At 39.7% G+C, this 19851-nt stretch overlaps 1 protein-coding gene across 1 annotated transcript in view; it reads left to right on the forward strand.

The window, feature by feature from the left end:
- Nucleotides 1-11072: 11072 nt before the first annotated feature.
- Nucleotides 11073-19851, forward strand: part of COL25A1 (collagen type XXV alpha 1 chain) — a 471130-nt gene continuing 462351 nt past the window's right edge. Inside the window, exons 1-2 of the mRNA XM_047856433.1 lie at nucleotides 11073-11360; nucleotides 12448-12517. Of these exons, the coding sequence (XP_047712389.1) occupies nucleotides 11073-11360; nucleotides 12448-12517 (358 nt within the window). The remainder of the gene's footprint in view (nucleotides 11361-12447; nucleotides 12518-19851) is intronic.

Consider the following 19851-nt stretch of genomic DNA (forward strand, 5'->3'; position numbering starts at 1 on the left):
TTTTCCTGCTTTCTCCTCTAGGGTTTTGATGGTTTCCTGCCTCACATTCAGGTCCTTCATCCATTTTGAGTTTATTTTGTGAATGGTGTAAGAAAGTGGTCTAATTTCATTGTTATGCATGTTGCTGTCCAGATCTCCCAGCACCATTTGTTAAAGAGACTGTCTTTTTTCCAGTGGATATTCTTTCCTGCTTTGTCAAAGATTAGTTGGCCATACATTTGTGAGTACAATTCTGCAGTCTCTATTCTATTCCTTTGGTCTATGTGTCTGTTTTTTGGTGCCAATACCATGCTGTCTTGATGATGACAGCTTTGTAGTAGAGGCTAAAGTCTGGGATTGTGATGCCTCCCACTTTGGTTTTCTTCTTCAATATTACTTTGGCCACTTGGGGTCTTTTAGGGTTCCATACAAACTTTAGGATTGCTTGTTCTAGCTTCGAGAAGAATGCTGGTGCAATTTTGATTGGGATTGCATTGAATGTGTAGATTGCTTTGGGTAGTATTGACATTTTAACAATATTTATTCTTCCAATCCATGAGCTTGGAGCGTTTTTCCATTTCTTTGTGTCTTCTTCAATTTCCTTCATAAGCTTTCTATAGTTTTCAGCATACAAATCTTTTACATCTTTGGTTAGGTTTATTCCTAGGTCCTTTATGATTGAAGCTTCTTCCTTACCCTGTCTCTTGGGTCACTTGCTCTCTGGGGAAGCCAGATGCCATGTCATAGGGGCATTCAAACAACCCTTTGGAGGTACCCAAGTGATAAGTGACTGCAGTCTCTTGCAAAGAGTCAGGAAAAAGTTAAAACTTCTTTTCATGTGAGTGAGCCATCTTAGAATATTCTCCAGCCCTAGTCAAGTTTTTAGATGACTGTACAGCCCCAACTGACATCCTGACTGCAACTTCATGAGAGACTTTGAGCAAGAACCACACAGCTAAGCCATTTCCAAATTCCTGTTATACAGAGATATAATAAAATTGTGTTGTTCTAAGCTGCTAAGTTTTGGGAAAATTTGTTGTACAAGAGATAACTAATATAGCTTAGAGAAATGTTTTGCACCTGTGTAACAATAGATGTACGGAAGAATGCTTATAGCAGGATTACTTGAAATGGGGGTTGGGTGGGCACGGGGAACAGAGATACCTAAAAGTCCATCAGTAGATGAATGGAAAATATATGTGGTATAATCATACAATGACATATGTATAGTAGTAAAAATGTCTGAAGAGAGTTACAACTTGAATAGATCCTTCAAATATGATATTGAAATAAAAGTAACACATTTATACAAATAATACATTTATATGAAGCATGTAAAGCTAAATAATAGATTGCTTATGAATATATATGGCAGAATTAAAGAAATGCAAGGGAAATTACTGTATTCATGATGTGGTATATGAGTTCTCTATTTGTTTGATAATTAATTATCCCCCAAAATGGCTTAAAACAATAAACATGTATTGTCTCACAGCTTTTGTGGGCTAGAAATTTGGGAGCAGATTAGCTAGGTACTTCTGGTTCTAGATATTTTATGAAGTTTATTTAAAACACTGGCTGGCACTTCCATTGTCTGAAGGCTTAAAAGTGGCAGGAGGATCCATTTCATCCACATGTTTGGCAAGCTGGTGCTGGTTATTGACAAGAAGCTTCAGTTCCTTCCCAGCTTCTTAGGCTGAATGGCTTTGTGACATGATGACTTACATTCCTCAGAGGGAAAAAAATATACTCATCCTCTCCCAAGGCCTCCAAATTCACATTGTATAAAAGCATCAGCTTGAAGTCAAGGATCTCATGATCTAAATCAGATCCAGGTGTGAATGAGGCTTTTTAGGTGTTATTCCTTCATTAGGAACCTCAAGTTCCTCTCTTTAAGTACAGTTACTTTCCAAATGGAGACTTGTGAACTAAAGAAACAAGTTATCTGCTCCATATCTACTCAACATACGATAGTGGGACAGGTATAGAATAACTGTGCTAGTCATCCCTGTTTAATTAAAAGTGCGAAAAAACCATCACCAGGAACCACTGGTTCACAGAGCATCTGAAATTCAGCTGGGCACATATTGGAATTTCTTTGATTAGGGTTGAGGATGATTCCTTCAAGGGAATGATTCTCCATAACTTTTGGCTCTGCCTTTTGGCCCTTTGGTTCTGTGCTCTAAGTTCTTTTTTCTTTTTCTTTTTTTTTTTTAATGTTTATTTATTTATTTTGAGAGACAGCACACCAGCATAGGGAGAGGCAGAGAAAGAAGAGAAAGAGAGAATTCCAAGCAGGCTCTGCATTGTCAGTGCAGATGCTGGCTGATGCGGGGCTTGATCTCAGGAACTCTGAGCTCATGACCTGAGCCAAAATCGAGTTTGATGCTTAGCCAACTGAATCACCCAAGTGCTCCTAAGTTATTTTTTCTTTACCATGAAATACATCTTGTATTTCCAGCTCCACAGTTTTCTTAGCCTGCTTCTTGCCTATAGAGATTTTTAGAGTCTAAAGGTCTCTTCTCTTTTTGTACTGTCTCTTCTTTCAGTTCATGCTCATGTTTTTGCCAGTATAATTTTCTTTAAAGGTTTGTTGGTCTCTTATAAATATTATCAGGTTTCATTCCACTGAGATAGATCATATTCTACTTTGGGTTTATACTGAGACCACTGAGGGATAGCATCCTCAAACTTTGTATATGTTATATTGCTTGATTAAACAGTTCTCTGAGGTAATACTCTGAGATCCTAACAAAAGATAGTATACTCAGCTTTTCTGTTTTTTTTTTTTTTTAGAGAGTTTCTGGATTTGATCTTGTCCAAAAGTCATTTCTTCATATTAGTGTCAATTGTCATCTGGAGAGGATGGAAAATTTTTCAGTTCTGACAATTCCAGACTTCTTTTTGTTTATGAGTCATTCCTTTAGCTTATATATCTCCTTTTATATTTTCCTACACACAGTAAGAAGAAATCTGTTGGAACCATCAGTGTTCTGAATGGAATCTTCTTGGCTAAGTCACACACTTTGTTAAGAACATTTTTCTACTTTCCACATTACCATAGGCAATAATATTGCAATGTCTGCCACTACATACAAGAATCTGTTTCCTCATAGTTTCCAATGACACTTCCTGCAAATTTCCATTCCAATCAGCAGTGTGTGAGAGTTCCAGTTGCTCTACATTTATAACATTTGTTACTGTCTGTGTCTTTCATTTGACCATTCTGATAGGTGAGTTGTAGTATAACATGCTGGTTTCAACCTGCATTTTTCTATTTATGAGATTGAATACCATTTGAAAACGTTTATTGGTAGGGGCGCCTGGGTGGCTCAGTTGGTTGAGCATCCGACTCTTGATATCAGCTCAGATCATGATCCCAGGGTCTTGGGATGGAGCCCCTCGTGGAGCCTTGCATGGAGCTCTGTGTCAGGCTCTGTGCTGAGTGTGGAGTCTGCTTAACATTCTCTCTTTCTCTCTCCCTCTCTTTCCCTTTGGTCCTCTCCCCAGCTTATACTCTCTCTAAAATAGAATTAAAAAATGTTTATTGGTTATTTGTAATTGTGTGTGTGTGTGTGTGTGTGTGTGTGTGTGTAAAAGTGCTTATTTATGCTTTTGCTCACTTTTCCCTTGAGCTGTCTGGATATTTCTCATGGATTTGTAGGAGTTCTTATATACTCTAGTTCATAAGCCTTTTTCAATTCTATATTTTGCAAATATCTTTTCCTATTCTTTGGCTTGCCTTTTCACTCCTTTTAAGATTTTTTTTTCTTTTTTGATAAATGAAAGTTCTTCATTTAATGTATCCCAATTTATCCATCATTTACTCTGTGGCTAGTGCTTTCTATGTTTTATTTAAACCTTGCCTTAATCTAAGGTCGTGAAGATATTTTCCTATATTAACTTCTAAATGTTTTATATTACTACTTTTTATACTTAGGTTTCTAAGCCATCTCCTTTTGATTTTGATTTGTTCTGTGAAGAAAAGGTTCGATTTCATTTTTTTTTCTGTGCCAATATACAATTGTCCTAGCATAATTGTTTGAAAAATCCATCTTTTCATCACTGCTCTTCAGTGTCATTGCTTTCCCATATTAAATTCCCATATTAATGCCTATATGTGGGTTTGTTTCTGGTCTCTCTTTATTCTATTTCTTTGGTTTAATTTCTGTCTCTGCAGTAATACTAAACTGTATTGATTATCATACCTTCATATATATTTTGGTATCTGATATATCTAAGTCCTTTTGTTCTTCATAAAAACTATATTAGCCATCTTTAAATGAGAAAATAAATTCTGTGTTGTTCTTGAAATATACAAGATAAAAAACTTGTACATGAATATTCATAGAAGCCTCATTCATATGCAAAAACTGGAAACAATTCAAATGGTCACCAACAAGTGAATACCTAAACCAGTTGTTGAAAAAATGGAATATTACTGTACAATAAAAATAAACAAAACAGCTTTATATACAGTTCTATAGATAAATCTCAAAAACAGTATGCTGAACAAAGAAGTCAGACATAGAAGAATACTATCATATGATTCCATTTATATGAAGTTCTAGAACATGTACAACTATTCTAAAATGACACAAAACACATCAATGATTGCCTGGGGTAGGGAATTCTTCAAATCATCCTATAGCTGAAAGTTTGCCCTAATGCTATTCTATTCTTGTAAACTGAGATAGGGCTGAAATCATGATTAGGATATACAGGTGCCCCACAGTATAAAAATATACATTTTCTTGCCCTATGGTGTCTATGGATCAGTAGACTGACACTTTCATTTTTTTATTTTTTGAGAGAGAGAGAGAGAGAGAGTGAGAGCAGGAGAGGTGCAGAGGGAGACAGAGAGAGAATCTTAAGTAGATTCCATACCCAGTGTGGAGCCTGAGGTGGGGCTCCATCCCATGACTCCAGGATCATGAGCTGAGTTAAAATCAGAGAGTCGGATGCTTAACTGAATCAGCCATCCAGGCACACCTGGATGGAAACTTTTTAAAGTAATAACACTAATAGCACCAATAAGAGGTAAAATTTATATTGCACTTAATATTAGGCATTGCAATGCTTTACACACATCATCCCATTTACTCACTGCAAAAGAGTAAGTATTACTATATGTATTTTGTAGGTGAGAAAACTGAGGCACAGAGAAGTGTAAGTAATTTATCCACAGTCACACAACTATTCAATGGCAGAGGTGGGTTATGAAGCAGGCAGTCTGGCCTTAGAATCTGTACTTGTAACCATGATCTGAATCAATGCTACCAACATGTTCTAGCCACACAGCATTACAACAAAATGTCGATTTGGTAAATTCACTGAAAAGTTGCTTTTGATAGAATTAGCAATTAAATCAGCAAATTTTGGGGGAAATCTATTAAGTGGGGTCATTATCTTGTTATTTAAGGTTTGAAAAAAAGTTCCTCTCCTCCCTCCAAATGAAACAAAACAAAAACCAAACAACAAACAAAACTGACTCTGCAGACAGGAATGGGATTATGAAGGAACTGTATTATCTAGATTATTGGATTCATACCCGTCGTAAACCCCTTGCTTAACCAGGCTTGTGTAAATGGGATCAGTTCCTTGATCTGTCTGAAAGGGAATTTTTCAGCCTGTCACTGAGAGCCAAATCCTACTTTTCTGCTCTTCTGCTCCTAAAGATATTTATAATTTGTTTGTGATTTATTGAAATTTGCCTGGCTGTGGGAGAACTGCATCTTTTAAATTCACTTCACTGCCTACTCCATTCTATTTGGGAAACTTTGTCTTCTTAAAAGATGTTTCTCTGAGAGCATATTCCCATCTGAAGTTTATGAAATAGCATGTTCAGTACAACACACAATTTATTCTCCCATTTTCTTTTTAAAAAAAATTTTTTTTTCAACATTTATTTATTTATTTTTTTGGGACAGAGAGAGACAGAGCATGAACGGGGGAGGGGCAGAGAGAGAGGGAGACACAGAATCGGAAACAGGCTCCAGGCTCTGAGCCATCAGCCCAGAGCCTGACGCGGGGCTCGAACTCACGGACCGGGAGATCGTGACCTGGCTGAAGTCGGACGCTTAACCGACTGCGCCACCCAGGCGCCCCTCCCATTTTCTTTATTAAGGTACGCAGCGGGTGGTTGTGGGTGTGCGATGATGGCCACAGATCCCCTCATACATTTACTTCTGTTGGAGAACTGTGGTGGTGAACTTTGGTTAAAGCTGAGGTTTTAGGAACCTAATTAACCTTAAAAATCAGTGGTGCTAAAAGATATTTTCTAACCAAGGGAAATATTTTTCTGTCATGTAATTAACATATCTAACACCAGCATAACATGATTATTCCAGCTATTTATTTTGGTCAGAGAATCTAAGTACACATAAGACATCAAACTTTTGAGTATGTATTAGTTCACCTCCATCTCATATATCCTCTACTGATCAGCCTCTTAGAGGCCAATAGGAGCAGATTATGCATTTTCTAAAAAAAAAAAAAAAAAAAAATTAACACTTCTACCTACTTACAAAGCTCTTTTCTTCTATCTTCTTAATTTTTTCTCTTTATTTTGTTTTTCTCCTGGTCACCTTCTTTCTCACTTCAACTTCCTGCCATGTTTCTTTGTCAGAAGTCTGTTTATTTCTTTTCTTCAGGGGCCTGGAGATTGGTAACAGTAGTGCTAGCAGTAATGTCGAGTCCTGGGTCATGGTCCTGGCTAGGCTAACGTTAGTCGGGAGGAGACATGAGAGCAGCTGTACAATTTGACTCGTTTATTATTTTTGAGTTGCACCAATGGGACACATCAAAGAAATAGAACATACTTTACTCAGTTTTATATGCTTCAATAGAGGGCATCCTAATTTTACATGTCATGGGAAAAGGCATATATCTCCAATTCTTTCCCAGTGGGCATGTCAGTAAAACAGAAATACACAAATATTTGACTGACAGAGATTGTTATTACAGGGCCTGCATGAGTTATAGGGCAATATGGTGGTTATAACCGTGCTTATGATGCTGTAGCAGATGAAGACTGATTTTTTGAGGGGCCTGAGATTCTATAAGCATCCTATTGTTGTTGTAATAAATTACCAGAAACTCAGGGTATTGAACAACACAAACGTATTAATTATAGTTGTGATGGTCAGAAGTTCTAAAATCAAGGGGTTAGTAGGCTGCATTTTCTGGAGGCTCTAGGGGAGAAGTCGATCCTTGACTTTTTCAGCTTCTAGGGACAGTCCATATTCTTTTGCTTCCATCTTCAAAGCTAGCATTCATATCACCCTGGCCTGTACTTCTGCGATCACATCTCCTCTCACTATGAGACTTTGTCTCTCTCTTATTAGGACACTTGTGGCTACACCGGAGTCACCTCTTATAAGAACCCTTGTGCTTAAACTCTGTCTCTCTTTTATAAGGACCCTTGTGGGTTACACTGTAGTTACACTGGAGCTACACATGGTAGAAGAAAATCTCCCCAAGATTCTTAACCTGATCACATCTGCAAATCCAGACATTCCTCATTTACAGATTTTGGGGAATAGAATGTGGACATCTTTAGGGGTCCATTAATCTTTCAATCGCATACCTATTGTGCAACCAGCTGCTTACTTTTTCTTACTACTGATATCAGTCTTAGGTAAATTGGAGTCAGATGGACTGTACCATTTTTAGTGCTATTTTTACTTTTTTGAATCCTTTTCCACATAGGAACCAAAACAACACCTCTGCTCTGAAGAATTTACAGAACAATATGGGTTTAGATCACTGGAGCTTTCTTGATCTATGTATTCTCTGATATCGATGCAGAGAATCTGCTGGGTTTTGAAATATTAAGGGCTAATGACTGGTACATTTCTGGGGTATTGTGCCCACCAAAGAAATACAGCAAGACTAATCCTCTGGCTAAAGATCCCAAATCCACAAAATACCAACTTGATTATCTCTCTACTGAGATCTAACAGTTCTGAGAGCTTGGGAGAATTGTTAATGTACCTTCTCATGGCCAAATTCCATAAAGCATGATATAAGAATACTTCATCATCTGAATTATGTGACCTACCGACAACATTGGTCAACACAGAAAATGGCCTTTCTACTGAAATTTCAAAAGAGTGGTGCCTTCCTCTACAGAAAGTTCTTCATTCTCTGTCTCCATACTTTCATTAGAGAAACTGGCATAGAGAACGTGAGGGGGAAGATGAGCAATGAGGAAGGTGAGATAACAGACACCAGGTGGTGATTGGTAACGCATATTATTTCCACCCTAAGGACAATAGAAAGTATTGAAGGAATGAGGTAGGGGCAAGGCAGAAATCAAGGGTTATTTAGTGGTATTTTGGCTTGGGGACACTGGATGGATGGCAGCTCCATTTACTGAAATGGAAAACAAAGAAAAACGTAGGGTTCATAGGGTTCGGAGGTAGGATGCAGATTAAGTTGAATTGCTTGTGAGACATCCAAGTGGAATTAGCAAACACGCAGTTAGCTTTATGGGTCTGAGGCTTGGGAGAGAGGTTTGGGCTTGCAAATATATAGTTATTACTTTTCAGTTTATGGATGGTAATTGAGAGCACTATTGGAGATTGTGTACAGAGTTAGAAGATGGTATAAGATAAAGACGTAAGAAGCACCAACATTTAGAGAACAGGCAGAAGGAAATGCCTGCAAAGGAGACTAAGGAATGGTTTAGAGAGGTAACTGGAAAATCAGAAAGACTTGACATGTTAAACAAATTTGTACCTATTCCTTGGGTGCCATTACTTGGAAACACGTTTCATCACGACAACGTGTAACTTGAAAATTGTTTCCTTACATATAAAATGGGGCCAATAATTCCTTACTGGCATCAGAGGGTTATGAGTTTCAAATGAAAAAATTTACTTAAAAAATTTTTGTAAAGTGTTACTCCAGTGGTTCTCGAACTTAAGTTTGTAACAAAATCACTAGGAGGGCTCCTTACAAGACAGATTTGTGTTTCTGATTCATTAATAGTAGTCGATTCTGAGTTAGTAGATGCAGGGAGGGGTCCCTGAATTTGAAATTTTCATAAACTCTCAGCTGACGATGTTGCCCATGTGGGACCACCCTTTGAAAACTACTCTGTAATACGAATGTAAGGAATTATGTTTTGATTTTACAGCACAATTCACTGTTTTCCTGCTATGTTGTATCTGTTGCATCCCCTACTTTTTTCATTCCTGTATCTGCCATCAAATGATGTTGAAACATCTTTACCCTGCATTCTACCTTGGCAACATTCTTTACATTTGTGAAAGATCAGCTCAGTGCAGTATTTCCTTGGTTTTTACATTAATGAGCATCGACCTGATATCAGCTTGATTAAGAAGGATAAGAAAAATATATGGTATTTCCCATGGGGAGGAGGAGATAAGGGACTTTTTGGAGTAAAAGGTGAGATTCCCCCCCCCCCCCCAAGTCAATTAGATGTAAAATGCTACTTATTACCTACTTTCAAAAAGCCCATTAGAGAACTTGTAATTTGATCCAGAGGGAGGAGAGTCAGGTAAGAGGAAAAATTGACCTCATTCTTCAGTCCTTTCCTAAATCCTGAGAACTGTATGTACTTCCACGCTCCCTCTTACAATCCCACAAAACGGGGAATCAGGAAAACGCATTAGCACCCTAGTACAGACTAGGAGCACCGAGCGGGGAGGAGACCCAGCCCCATCAAGACAGAAGGAAACTGGGGGAGGGGAAAGAAAACTTCCCCCTGTCGGAGACAGCAGCGTGGCCGTGGGAAGAGAAGGGAAGTGGGGACATTTACCTCAGTCAGACACTCCGCCTCTGGGCATGTGGGAAAGCGAGGGAGGCGGGGGAAAGGTTGCACAGGAGCGAACTCGCAATAGCTCCGGCCACTGCTTTTGAGCGAGGATCTGGATGGAGAGCTAGAGCTTTCTGCTTCACTTCTTCCCTCCTGGAGGCCATTTCTCCATATTTAACACGGATAAAGACGGGGCGCTGGGCCGAGTCAGGATAAGCCAAAGTTGCCGCCTTCCCCACGTAGACCCCGCTCCGGCCCCTGGCCCAGGCGGGAGATGCGGCCTTAGGGGACGCTGAAGTTACTCGGTGGAGGGGGAGGGGTCGCCAGGCTCCCCTCCAATCACGGTGGCCGCTTCCGCTATTTGCATGTGTTATGCTAATACAGACCTCCCGCTCAGCTCCCTCCGAGCTCTCCGCCCCCTTGGAGGGTCTCCGGCGGAGCCCGCCGGCTGGGCGAAGGTGAATACATTATGCTAATGAGGCGGGCTTCTGCCCGGGCTTTGGAAGGGGGCGCAATGCTGCGGGAGCCCGGGGCTGGAGGCCGGGCGCCGGGAGGGGGTCGGGGGAGGGACGTCGTGCTCGGAGCGCGCGCGCACACACACGCACACACTCACACACGAGCATCCCGAAGGGTATATAAGGCTCGCACCCGCGAGGCTGCGGAGATACTTCGTGCAGCCGCGACTTCAGCCTCGCCCCTCGAATTTGCTCCTTGGGTTATTTCGTTTTCCTGTCTCCTTTCCCCCTTAGCCACCCCTTTTGCGCTGCGCTCTCGCGGTTTCTCTCAGCCTTTCTGCCTGGAAGTGAATGTAGGTAGGAAACAGGTCGGCGTGCGGAAAAACACTGAATAGGCAGAAATAAGGCAAACTAACAGAGACGCAACAGGTCGGGTGCTCGGTGGCGAGGGCGAGCGGCGGCCCCTCGCTGTGCCTCTCGCGCAGTCCCCTTGGAGCCTGGGCGGGCGCTGTCGAGGACCCTTTCCGAGGTGTTCGTCCTCTGAGGGGCTAGGAGGGCCATCCGGGTGGGTTTCATTCCGGTTTTAACCTTTTTTGCCACCAGTCCCCAGACTGAGGGTGCTTTTCACTCCCAGCTGGGGGGAGAGAAGAGAGCGGAGAGGATGGTCCACGACCGCTGGTCTCGGCGCTGAGGAAAGCGGAGCTCCATCTCCGTGCCCCGACTCGATCTCCGCCAACTAGTTGTGCAGCCACTCAGACTGAACTTTTGGAGGAATCGTCCTTTTTCTTTCCTTTCAAGATTCTTGGAAGTGGTAGAGAGTGGGAGGCGAAGCCGAGGCAGCTGATCCCTCCACGATGCTGGTGAAGAAGCATGCGGGGAAAGGTGGGGGCCGGGAGCCAGGCTCCGAGGACCCGAGGCAGCGTTGTGCCTGGACCGTGCCGCCGTGCACCTCCCTGGCGGCCCTTCTCTCAGTGGTGGCCCTGATGTCTTGTCTGTACCTTGGGGTGAAAACCAACGACCTCCAGGCGAGGATCGCTGCTCTCGAATCCGCAAAAGGGGACCCTTCCATTCATCTGCTCCCTGATCGCCTGGATCAGCTCAAAGCAGTGGTGCAAGAGAAAGTGGAGCAACTTCTGGCTCAGGTGTGAAAGGCTGGGGTATTTTGCACGTGGATAATGTCTTGCACAGGCGTGATTCTGTGTACACGATCAGCCTGTACCCTTACTGTATGCATACTTGGTGTGGCTGGGTGTGCATACGCTAGGCGACCATTTATGCTCACTGTAGCCTATTATTTGTATATGCACATCCTTTGATATCACACTCTCTGTCTCTATCATCTTCCCTCACTCTTAATGTTTGCATGCTAAACGTATATGGAGGACTGAAGGAGGGAAGGGTGGCCAGAAAGGCAGGGTGGCATTTTATCTCTTTTGAGTTTTCTAGAGTGACATACTAATCTTTTCCAATTTTTTGGAGAATATTCCTTGCAAAGCTAACATCTGTTAGGTCCTTCATATATTATAAGAAGGTTCGTGCCGTAGGTGTTATTAATACACAAATGGTAATCGCTCTTAAAAATGAAGTAAACCTATATGTGATTTTAAATTGATCATTTCACACATTAAATGTTTTCATATTTAATGTTTGAAAAGAAAAAAAATGTAGCTTATTTTTTTTTTATAAAGGATGCAGTGGCAGGGGTGTTTATGCATGCAGCGCCATTGCAGTTGTGAGTTGAAAGGAATCTAGGTTACGTTTATCAAACCAGGGGTGGCATTAGACTAGAGTTAGGGGGTTTTCTGGAACTTGCTCTTCCGACAGAGAGGCTGTGTGGCAGTAGTTGCAGCATGACGTGACAAACAGTTGACCTTCATGTACACAATATTGGGTGTTTTAAAACCCATAGGTTACCTAAAACTCCAGCATGGTAAAGCCAGGTTTTGGCATTGACTGCATGTGCTTGAGCTGAGGGAGAAAGTGGAGGGTGGTGGTAGTTGAAGAATGGAGAAAGATGTACAAGTCCAGCAGTCTTGACACGGTGTCAGAAGTCATTTCTTTTTTTAGGGCTTGGGTACTGTTACCTTTTGACTAAAGTCCAAGTACATATGTAAATGTTAGTTATGCAGGCTGTCAAATGCTGGTAAATCAAGCATATGGCCAGAGAGTTCCTAAAGAATCTGTTTCTCCACAATGCTACTGATGACAATACCTCTTCTTTTCCTGCAGAGATCCTATGAACATATGGCTAAAATAAGAATCGCAAGAGAAGCACCTTCAGAGTGCAACTGCCCAGCAGGTAAAATGGAACTTATTTTTTAACAAGGTTTCCTCCATAGCAGAGTATTTTTAAAACAAAAGTCCTGTATCTGTCAAGTCTACCTGTAATAATAGTAAAGAAAGAATGCAGGCCCAACTTACTTTAATAAAATCAACATGTCTCAGTCAAAAGAATGGCAAATAAAGCCCCAAATATTATTTTAAGCAGCATACCAAGGCCTGTTAGGGGAAAGCAAAGGAGATAAAGATAATCACCAAGAAAAATACAAGCAAGATGGCATACAAAGACTAAGTTTTTAGATTCACAGATTTGAAAAATATTCTTCCTTTTTATTCAGTTTTAATGTCTGTGGTGAAAAGGACTGCAGAACATGTTAGATTCTGAATTCCCTGGTGGCTCATACTGCATTAGTACAGATCTCCATTTGTTCCCTTTGACATACGGTTATGTTAGTAAATTACCCTAACCTCCTCACCTGCTTTTATTCTTTTCTATCAAAAAGGTTCTCTCTCCTATCCTACAGCTAATGATGAGGACTGAAAGAAAATAAAATTCTTTATCTTGAGCTTCTTATTATGAACTATTGCATTCTTGATGACTTCTCAGAAAAGGCTGTTCTGTCTTTTCATTTTTCTGTGTAGCTTTAGGGAACTGTTTTAATGACAGCATATTAATAGAAGGATGGAGAAGAGAGACATCAGTGAATAGAAGCTCCTATGTAATCATTAAATCTTCATTCACAGATCTCTGAGGCTTGGTAGTCAGTCATCTATGGGTCTAACAGTTTGGGAGGCATTGGAATTTGTCTACTGGAAAACCTCTAGTGGATTCAGCTGATATAAGCCATGAAAAGCTCCCATAAGTTTTGAGATTTTTATTTCAGATAAATGTTGTTAATGCATTTACACGCGTTTTCACTTTTTTCATCATCACTATAGAAAAATGAGTCTGTTACCTTTTCTTTAGTTTTCAGGAACATGATACTTTAGATGATACTGATATTCAGAAAGGCTAGTTCCTGTGTTTTTTCATATTCTGGATTTTTTTTTTTTCTCACGAGAACGTGTTTTGACACAACTAAACCGGGCACCATGGTTAGAAGTTTCAAATGTTAGCTCCTGGTTGTACATCATGAAAATTTTACCATTTATGTTCTGCTGCATTGTTGACCATAACCGAACTGGTTTGTTTGTTTGTTTCAATTGAGAAGATATACACATTAGATAACAAGAAAACAAAGAGTTAATGTTTGACATTGGAGATTTCATTCTTGGTTTTTTTCAGTTGGGAAAGACCTCAGAAGTCAGAAATTCAAGGAAGGCACTTTTCTAGTGCAGGAATTAACTTCCAACAACCTCATCAGCCTGTAGGGATTATTTAAATTCCCAAGACAGTTGGTACAGGACTTCACTGATCATACCACTTAGACTCTGCATTTTCTGTATGTAGTATTCTTGTTAGCTGTGTGAAAAACAAACCTGTTTAATTAATAGGATTCTTAGTGAACTTGGTAAAATTTAGAAAAGCGACAACCGCAGCACTGAGTTGTTTTTTGTAGTTAAATCTGCTTCTTGATATTTGATGCAAGTTAGTTATTGAGGTCTAATTTGTAATCTGGAGGAAAGCCATTACATTTAGAGGGCACCTTATATTATCTTGGAACATCGTTTTGAAACGTTTTCTTCTTAACATATTAACTTCATAATAAATGGTGATTTTACCCTAAGAACACACAAATAAATGAGGAATTGGTGATTTCCTTGGCCTTTTGTTGGTTCTCACTAATGGCTGCTTTACTTTCTTGCCACCACTAGAGCTCCACATTACATCAGTTTTCACCAGATGTAATGAAGAGGTAGACATTTGAAGGTGTACAATCTAAGACACGGAATCAAACATGTTTCTTGCTGACAAATCACTATTATAGAAATGCTATGGTATTTTTTTAGTTTGCAGAATAATCAGACATCATCAAAATAAAGGCATTATTTTGAACATAGTATCCTGGGAGGAAACAAGTTATTTTGAATTATGGTTAGTGAGGTATTGTCTTAGGGAATGAATGGCCTGGCCCGGAGGATTAGAAAGGAGATATGGAGCTTCCCACCTGGTTTGGCTTTAACCCTGGTTTGCGGTGACTAAGAGTTGTCACCCAGACATCTGTTTGTAGGGCAGAGTGAGACAAGTCTGTGACCTCAGCTCAGTTCCTGTGGACACATGCCCACCCCTTGAAGTTGACACTCTTGTTGACAGTTTCCGTCACAGAGCCAAGGACTGATAGCAAAGGGCCAATGCCCTGTTGTTTGTGTTCACTTTAATTGCTTTTGATAGAACTCAGTCCCAGTGAAGTTTATCCAGGTAGGCTACAAGGAAGTCATAGAATTTATAGATTTTTTGTTTTTTTTTTTAACACAGGAAAGAACTTTTGTGGAAAAGGGATGGGAAAGACTGTTATTGAATGGTTTGTAATTGTAGGGGAAGCACTCTTATTTAATCTTCCCAACAACCTTGGGAGTTAAGTGCTACTAATCTCATATTTACAGATGAAGAAACTGGACCCAGAGAAGGTGACTAACTTAGCATAGTAAAGGCAGGGTCACGATTCATGCCCACATCTGACAAAATCAAAAGCACAAAGTCTAATAAGCAATAGAGAATGAATATAGGTTTTGGGCTAGACAGGACTGGAATCTTGGGTCTACTACTAAGTAACTGTGGGACCTTCTCTATATTCCAGGTTCCTCATCCACAAAAAAGTGTCATATACTACCTTCCTCAGAAGTTGATAATTTGCATAAAGTGTGACATTTTCGTGGTTATTCATTAGATAATAGTTATTATTCTTTTTAATATATTATGCACTACTTAACTCTAACCTGGTCCATGGGGACGCATGATGTGGGTGGGAAAACTTAGCCCTGGAGATGTATATAACTTGTTCAAAACCCAAAGGCTAGTTAATGGCAGGTTTTGGATTAGAATACTATGGTTAGTTAAGCAAATATATCTGCAGATCATTCATGCAGATAATCAAAATGAGTCAGTATCTCTTAGTGCTATATCAATGGAGATTGGTTCTTTATAGATATTTATATTAGTCTAATAAATTGTTTTTACCAAATTTGAAGGAAAAACTTTTGACCTTGTAGGTAAACCATGATTGAAGTGGTTAGAATTTGGGATTAAAAGAGTATGAGGATATGTCTTTACAGTTTTGATAACACATGTTTTCTAAAAGAAGTGCTTTAACTGTCTGACTCATTTTCACACTTATTTTTTTTTAAATGTTTATTTATTTTTGAGACACAGAGAGAGAGAGGGAGGGTGGGAGTGTGTGAGCAGGGCTAGAGGAGGGGCAGAGAAGGGAGAGACAGAACTCAAAGAGGGCTCTAGGCTCCACACTGTCAGCACAGATCCTGACTCGGGGCTCAAACTCAGGAATTGTGAGATCGTGACCTGAGCTGAAGTCAGACACATAACCGACTGAGCCACCCAGGCGCCCCTCATTTTTACACTTATTTTTTAACAGTTTTATTGAAGCATAATTTATAATACTTACCCATTTTAAGTGTATGAATTAAAAAAAATTAAATAAATTTATAGAGTTGGGCAACCATCACCATAATCTAATTTTAAGTCACCTTTGTTGCTTCCCGAAAATTTACATTTACTTTTTTCACGTGCTTGGAGAAATTCTAGTTTTTGAATATTTGCTTTAAAGAAACCCCATAATAAAATGAAAAAGCCATACAAATTGAAGCTCTGCTTAGCACAATATTTGCTTTAGTAGTAGCTGAACCATAGACGTTCAGCTGACATCCCGTGGCTTGGCCTTGGTAAAACTTGACCCTCACAGGAGTGAATAAATTGGCTGTTTGCTGTGGCTGTAGAATCTTGTTTTGGGTTTTGTTCTTGGAGCCCTGCCTTTATAGGAGGGTTTCTGTGTTCTAACTGGTAAAGAACACTGGGAGCCAGGCAGCCAACCAAAAGATATTTAGATCAGAAATGTTTCTGTACCCTACTCATCAGTAGTGTTGTTTTCCCAGGATATTAGTTACAAGAACCTCTAAGCTGTAAGGGATAGAGAATGTGAATGGGCAATAAAGAATCCAGAGTTATAATCCTGGCTTTGTTATTAACATGTTGTACAATCTTGGACAAGTCATTTCCCAAAAGAATGACTTTTATAGGCTCTATTTTCATATCCTTAAAATAAGGAGTATTGGACTAGAATGATTTTGAAGGGCATTTGTTGCTTCTCTAGGTTTAAAGAGCCTGCTGTGTGCCAAATATCATGCTAGATACTGGGAATATGCTGATGAACAAGGCAAACTTGGTATCTGCCCTCATGGAGCTTACATTTCAATGAGAATGACAGACATTTATTTAAAAATAGCATAAATTTGGGGCACCTGGGTGACTCAGTCGGTTAAGCAACTGACTTCGGCTTGGGTCATGATCTCACCGTTCGTGGGTTCCAGCCCCGCATCGGGCTCTGTGCTGATGGCTCGGACGGAGCCTGGAGCCTGCTTCAGATTCTGTATCTCCCTCTCTCTCTGCCCGTCCCCTGCTTGTGCTCTGTCTCTCTCTCTCTGTCTCTCAAAAATAAATAAAATGTAAAAATCGCATAAATTTAGTCATGACAAGTGTGACCTCGAAAAAGAACTGTGTGCTTTGGAGCACATGACCACAATTTCTTTCATATGGTAAATACTAGGACTTTATTATTCTTTTCTCTGGGGGTGGAGGCTAGAGAAATTCACAGTAGGAGAAATCATAATATGAGAAAATGTATGTTTTGATTACAAATAAAAGTGCTAGCAATGTATAAAAAGCTGCTTTGCATAACCTCACCTGGCTTTGGCATGCCAAGAATTTATGGTCAGATAAATGTATATTGATACCTGATTTACCTATACTGATACCCAACTGAAACAAAAAAGCGGCTTTAATATATAAGGTTTGTGATAAATCGGATGGTGATTTATTCTTCTACATTTCTTCTGAACACAGTGAGATTTGGCTGGATAAGAGTCCAGACTTCCTGTCTGGTGGTACTAAACAGTGTCCTTGCACTTGTCTCCTCTACGTTCATTGATAATGATGAAATGGAGCACAGCTACTCATCAGCTTGGAGAGTTTAGCTGGAGATAATAAAGATATACTATATAACTTTCAATGTTCCTATACACCCTGCAAGTCTATGAGAATTACTGTATACAAAAAAAAAAAAAGAATAAATGTAGGCAAATAAAAGTATCTCTGATTCATGTATGTGAATAATACAGCCTCTGGTGATAGGTTTTGTGATATCTTCTCAATTTTTGGTAGAAATACATGTTACTTTAGCTTTAAGGTTGTGCACCCTTTTCCATCATGTGGGAAGACCTTTATTATTACCTTGCTAACATAAATTTACTTTATCATATAAGGTGTGTATTTCCTAACATGGTTTTTCACTTATGCTGTACGTTTTTCCTAACCCGCTGCACAATGAATGGATGGAGTGCATTGAGTAAGGACATAATATGTGTAGATTTTCAATTATGTAAGGTAAAGAACAGTCAGAAATGGTTTGCAGAAAGAAAGCAAATTAAAATGCTATAAATGTTATTTAAATGAGAATAGCAGGCTTTCCTCTCCTTTCCTAAGGCCAGACGATACAATGTGACATCCAAGCACCTCAAAGCATTCATGTTACATGGTTTCAGTCCTAATGAGCGCAGCAGTTTGGGTGTAACACTTAGTTGGTCCAGTAATGACAGCTGGCAAAATGCCCTGTCACCCAAAGGACCAGGGACAAATTGCCTCTTGAAGCAGTGTTCTTGTTTCTTAGCTTCTCTTCTGAGTTTCTTGTCTAAAAATTATTAAGAAGTTATTTCTTCAAGTCTTCTTTTCTCTTTCTTACCTGGGTAATTCTGTTTTTCTATGAACTGGGAATTATTTAAGAAAAGGGTATCAGTTCTGCATAGGGGTTAATTCTTTCTGGCTCACTTGATAAACGTACAGATACAAGTAGCCTTGCAGGGCCATAATAACCTATTGCGCTTATGATTGGTTTCTAACTGTGCAAAATCAACTACATGACGTTTACAAAACCACTATTTGAATGTCAAAATTAGCTCTAGGAATGGAGAAGGAAGGCATCCTCTCTAGATGAAATTAGGTAAATGGAGAGCTGGTGGTGGGGAAACATGCCAGAATGAGGACTGTTTTACAGTCCAGGGGGGCCATTTCCTGCTTCAGGGGGAACCACACTAGGCACTCATCAAAATGACATCAATCTTTGTTATCTTCGGTGGAAACCATCCAAAACCTATTATGAAAAAGTGTTTTTATTCCATCCTACCACTTTATAAACATTACTTGGTGATTTGATGGAAGCTGAGAATGTGAAAACAATGCATGGGTTAGTCTGGGCTACAGGCTGTAGCCAATATGTGACTGCTCAACACAGAAGCATCCCCACCCTCCGTGGCTTGCCAGTATGGGTGAAGATCCATGCCGTGAATATCCACTCATGATATTTAATACTTTTTTTCCCAATGTGTGTTAACAATGACTATGGTATACCTGCATATTGAATGCTTAGCTATGTATAGTTATTGTTTCATTTGGGATGTGTTCAGCACTCTTGCAGTTAAAAAATATTTTAAAACTGACCTTTAAAAAGGAGGGATGCAGAAGAGTGGGAAGCAGAAGGATATGGAATTACTCACAAATTAAAATCGACCACTTTTCACCGGTATCATATATTCTTTCAAATGACTACTCTGTGAGTCTCTTAGGTATAGGATTCCTTAAAGAAATGCCACCAGATGGCAGACACCTTCCCTCTGTGACCACAAGGAGGAGGAACTGAGCTGAATAGTGGGACTTCGGTCAGCCTCTTCCCAGTTCAATTCCTAGCTGATTTCTTGACTTCTGTTCGCAATGGAAGAGATTAATGGGGGGAAGCAAGTAATTTCTTCCACCTATATTTGAAGACTAGAATGTCCTCTGAGCTTTTAAAACAATTTAATTTAAAACAATTTAAAACAATTATTTAAAGCAATTTAATAAATTTCACATTTGTATTAGTCATTATTAGTTATTTAGTAGATCAATTCACAGTTAGAAGCTTGAAGCCAGTATTCTAATAGCTAGAATACATGAACTAAATATAATTGAATTTATCAACTGGGGATTTTGTGCTCATCCTTTGTAATTTCTCAGAATCAAGAATTGTTTGAAATCACGATCACGATTTTGACATCATTTCATCTGTCGTGTCCGTTTTAACTTCAGTTACCACATGATAGTTGAAATGGGTTCTTTATTGTGTTCTTTAGCCTGATTGCTTAGTCTGATTT

This window comes from Prionailurus viverrinus, chromosome B1 (genome assembly GCF_022837055.1).
Source record: "Prionailurus viverrinus isolate Anna chromosome B1, UM_Priviv_1.0, whole genome shotgun sequence".
In the NCBI taxonomy this organism is placed as follows: Eukaryota; Metazoa; Chordata; class Mammalia; order Carnivora; family Felidae; genus Prionailurus; species Prionailurus viverrinus.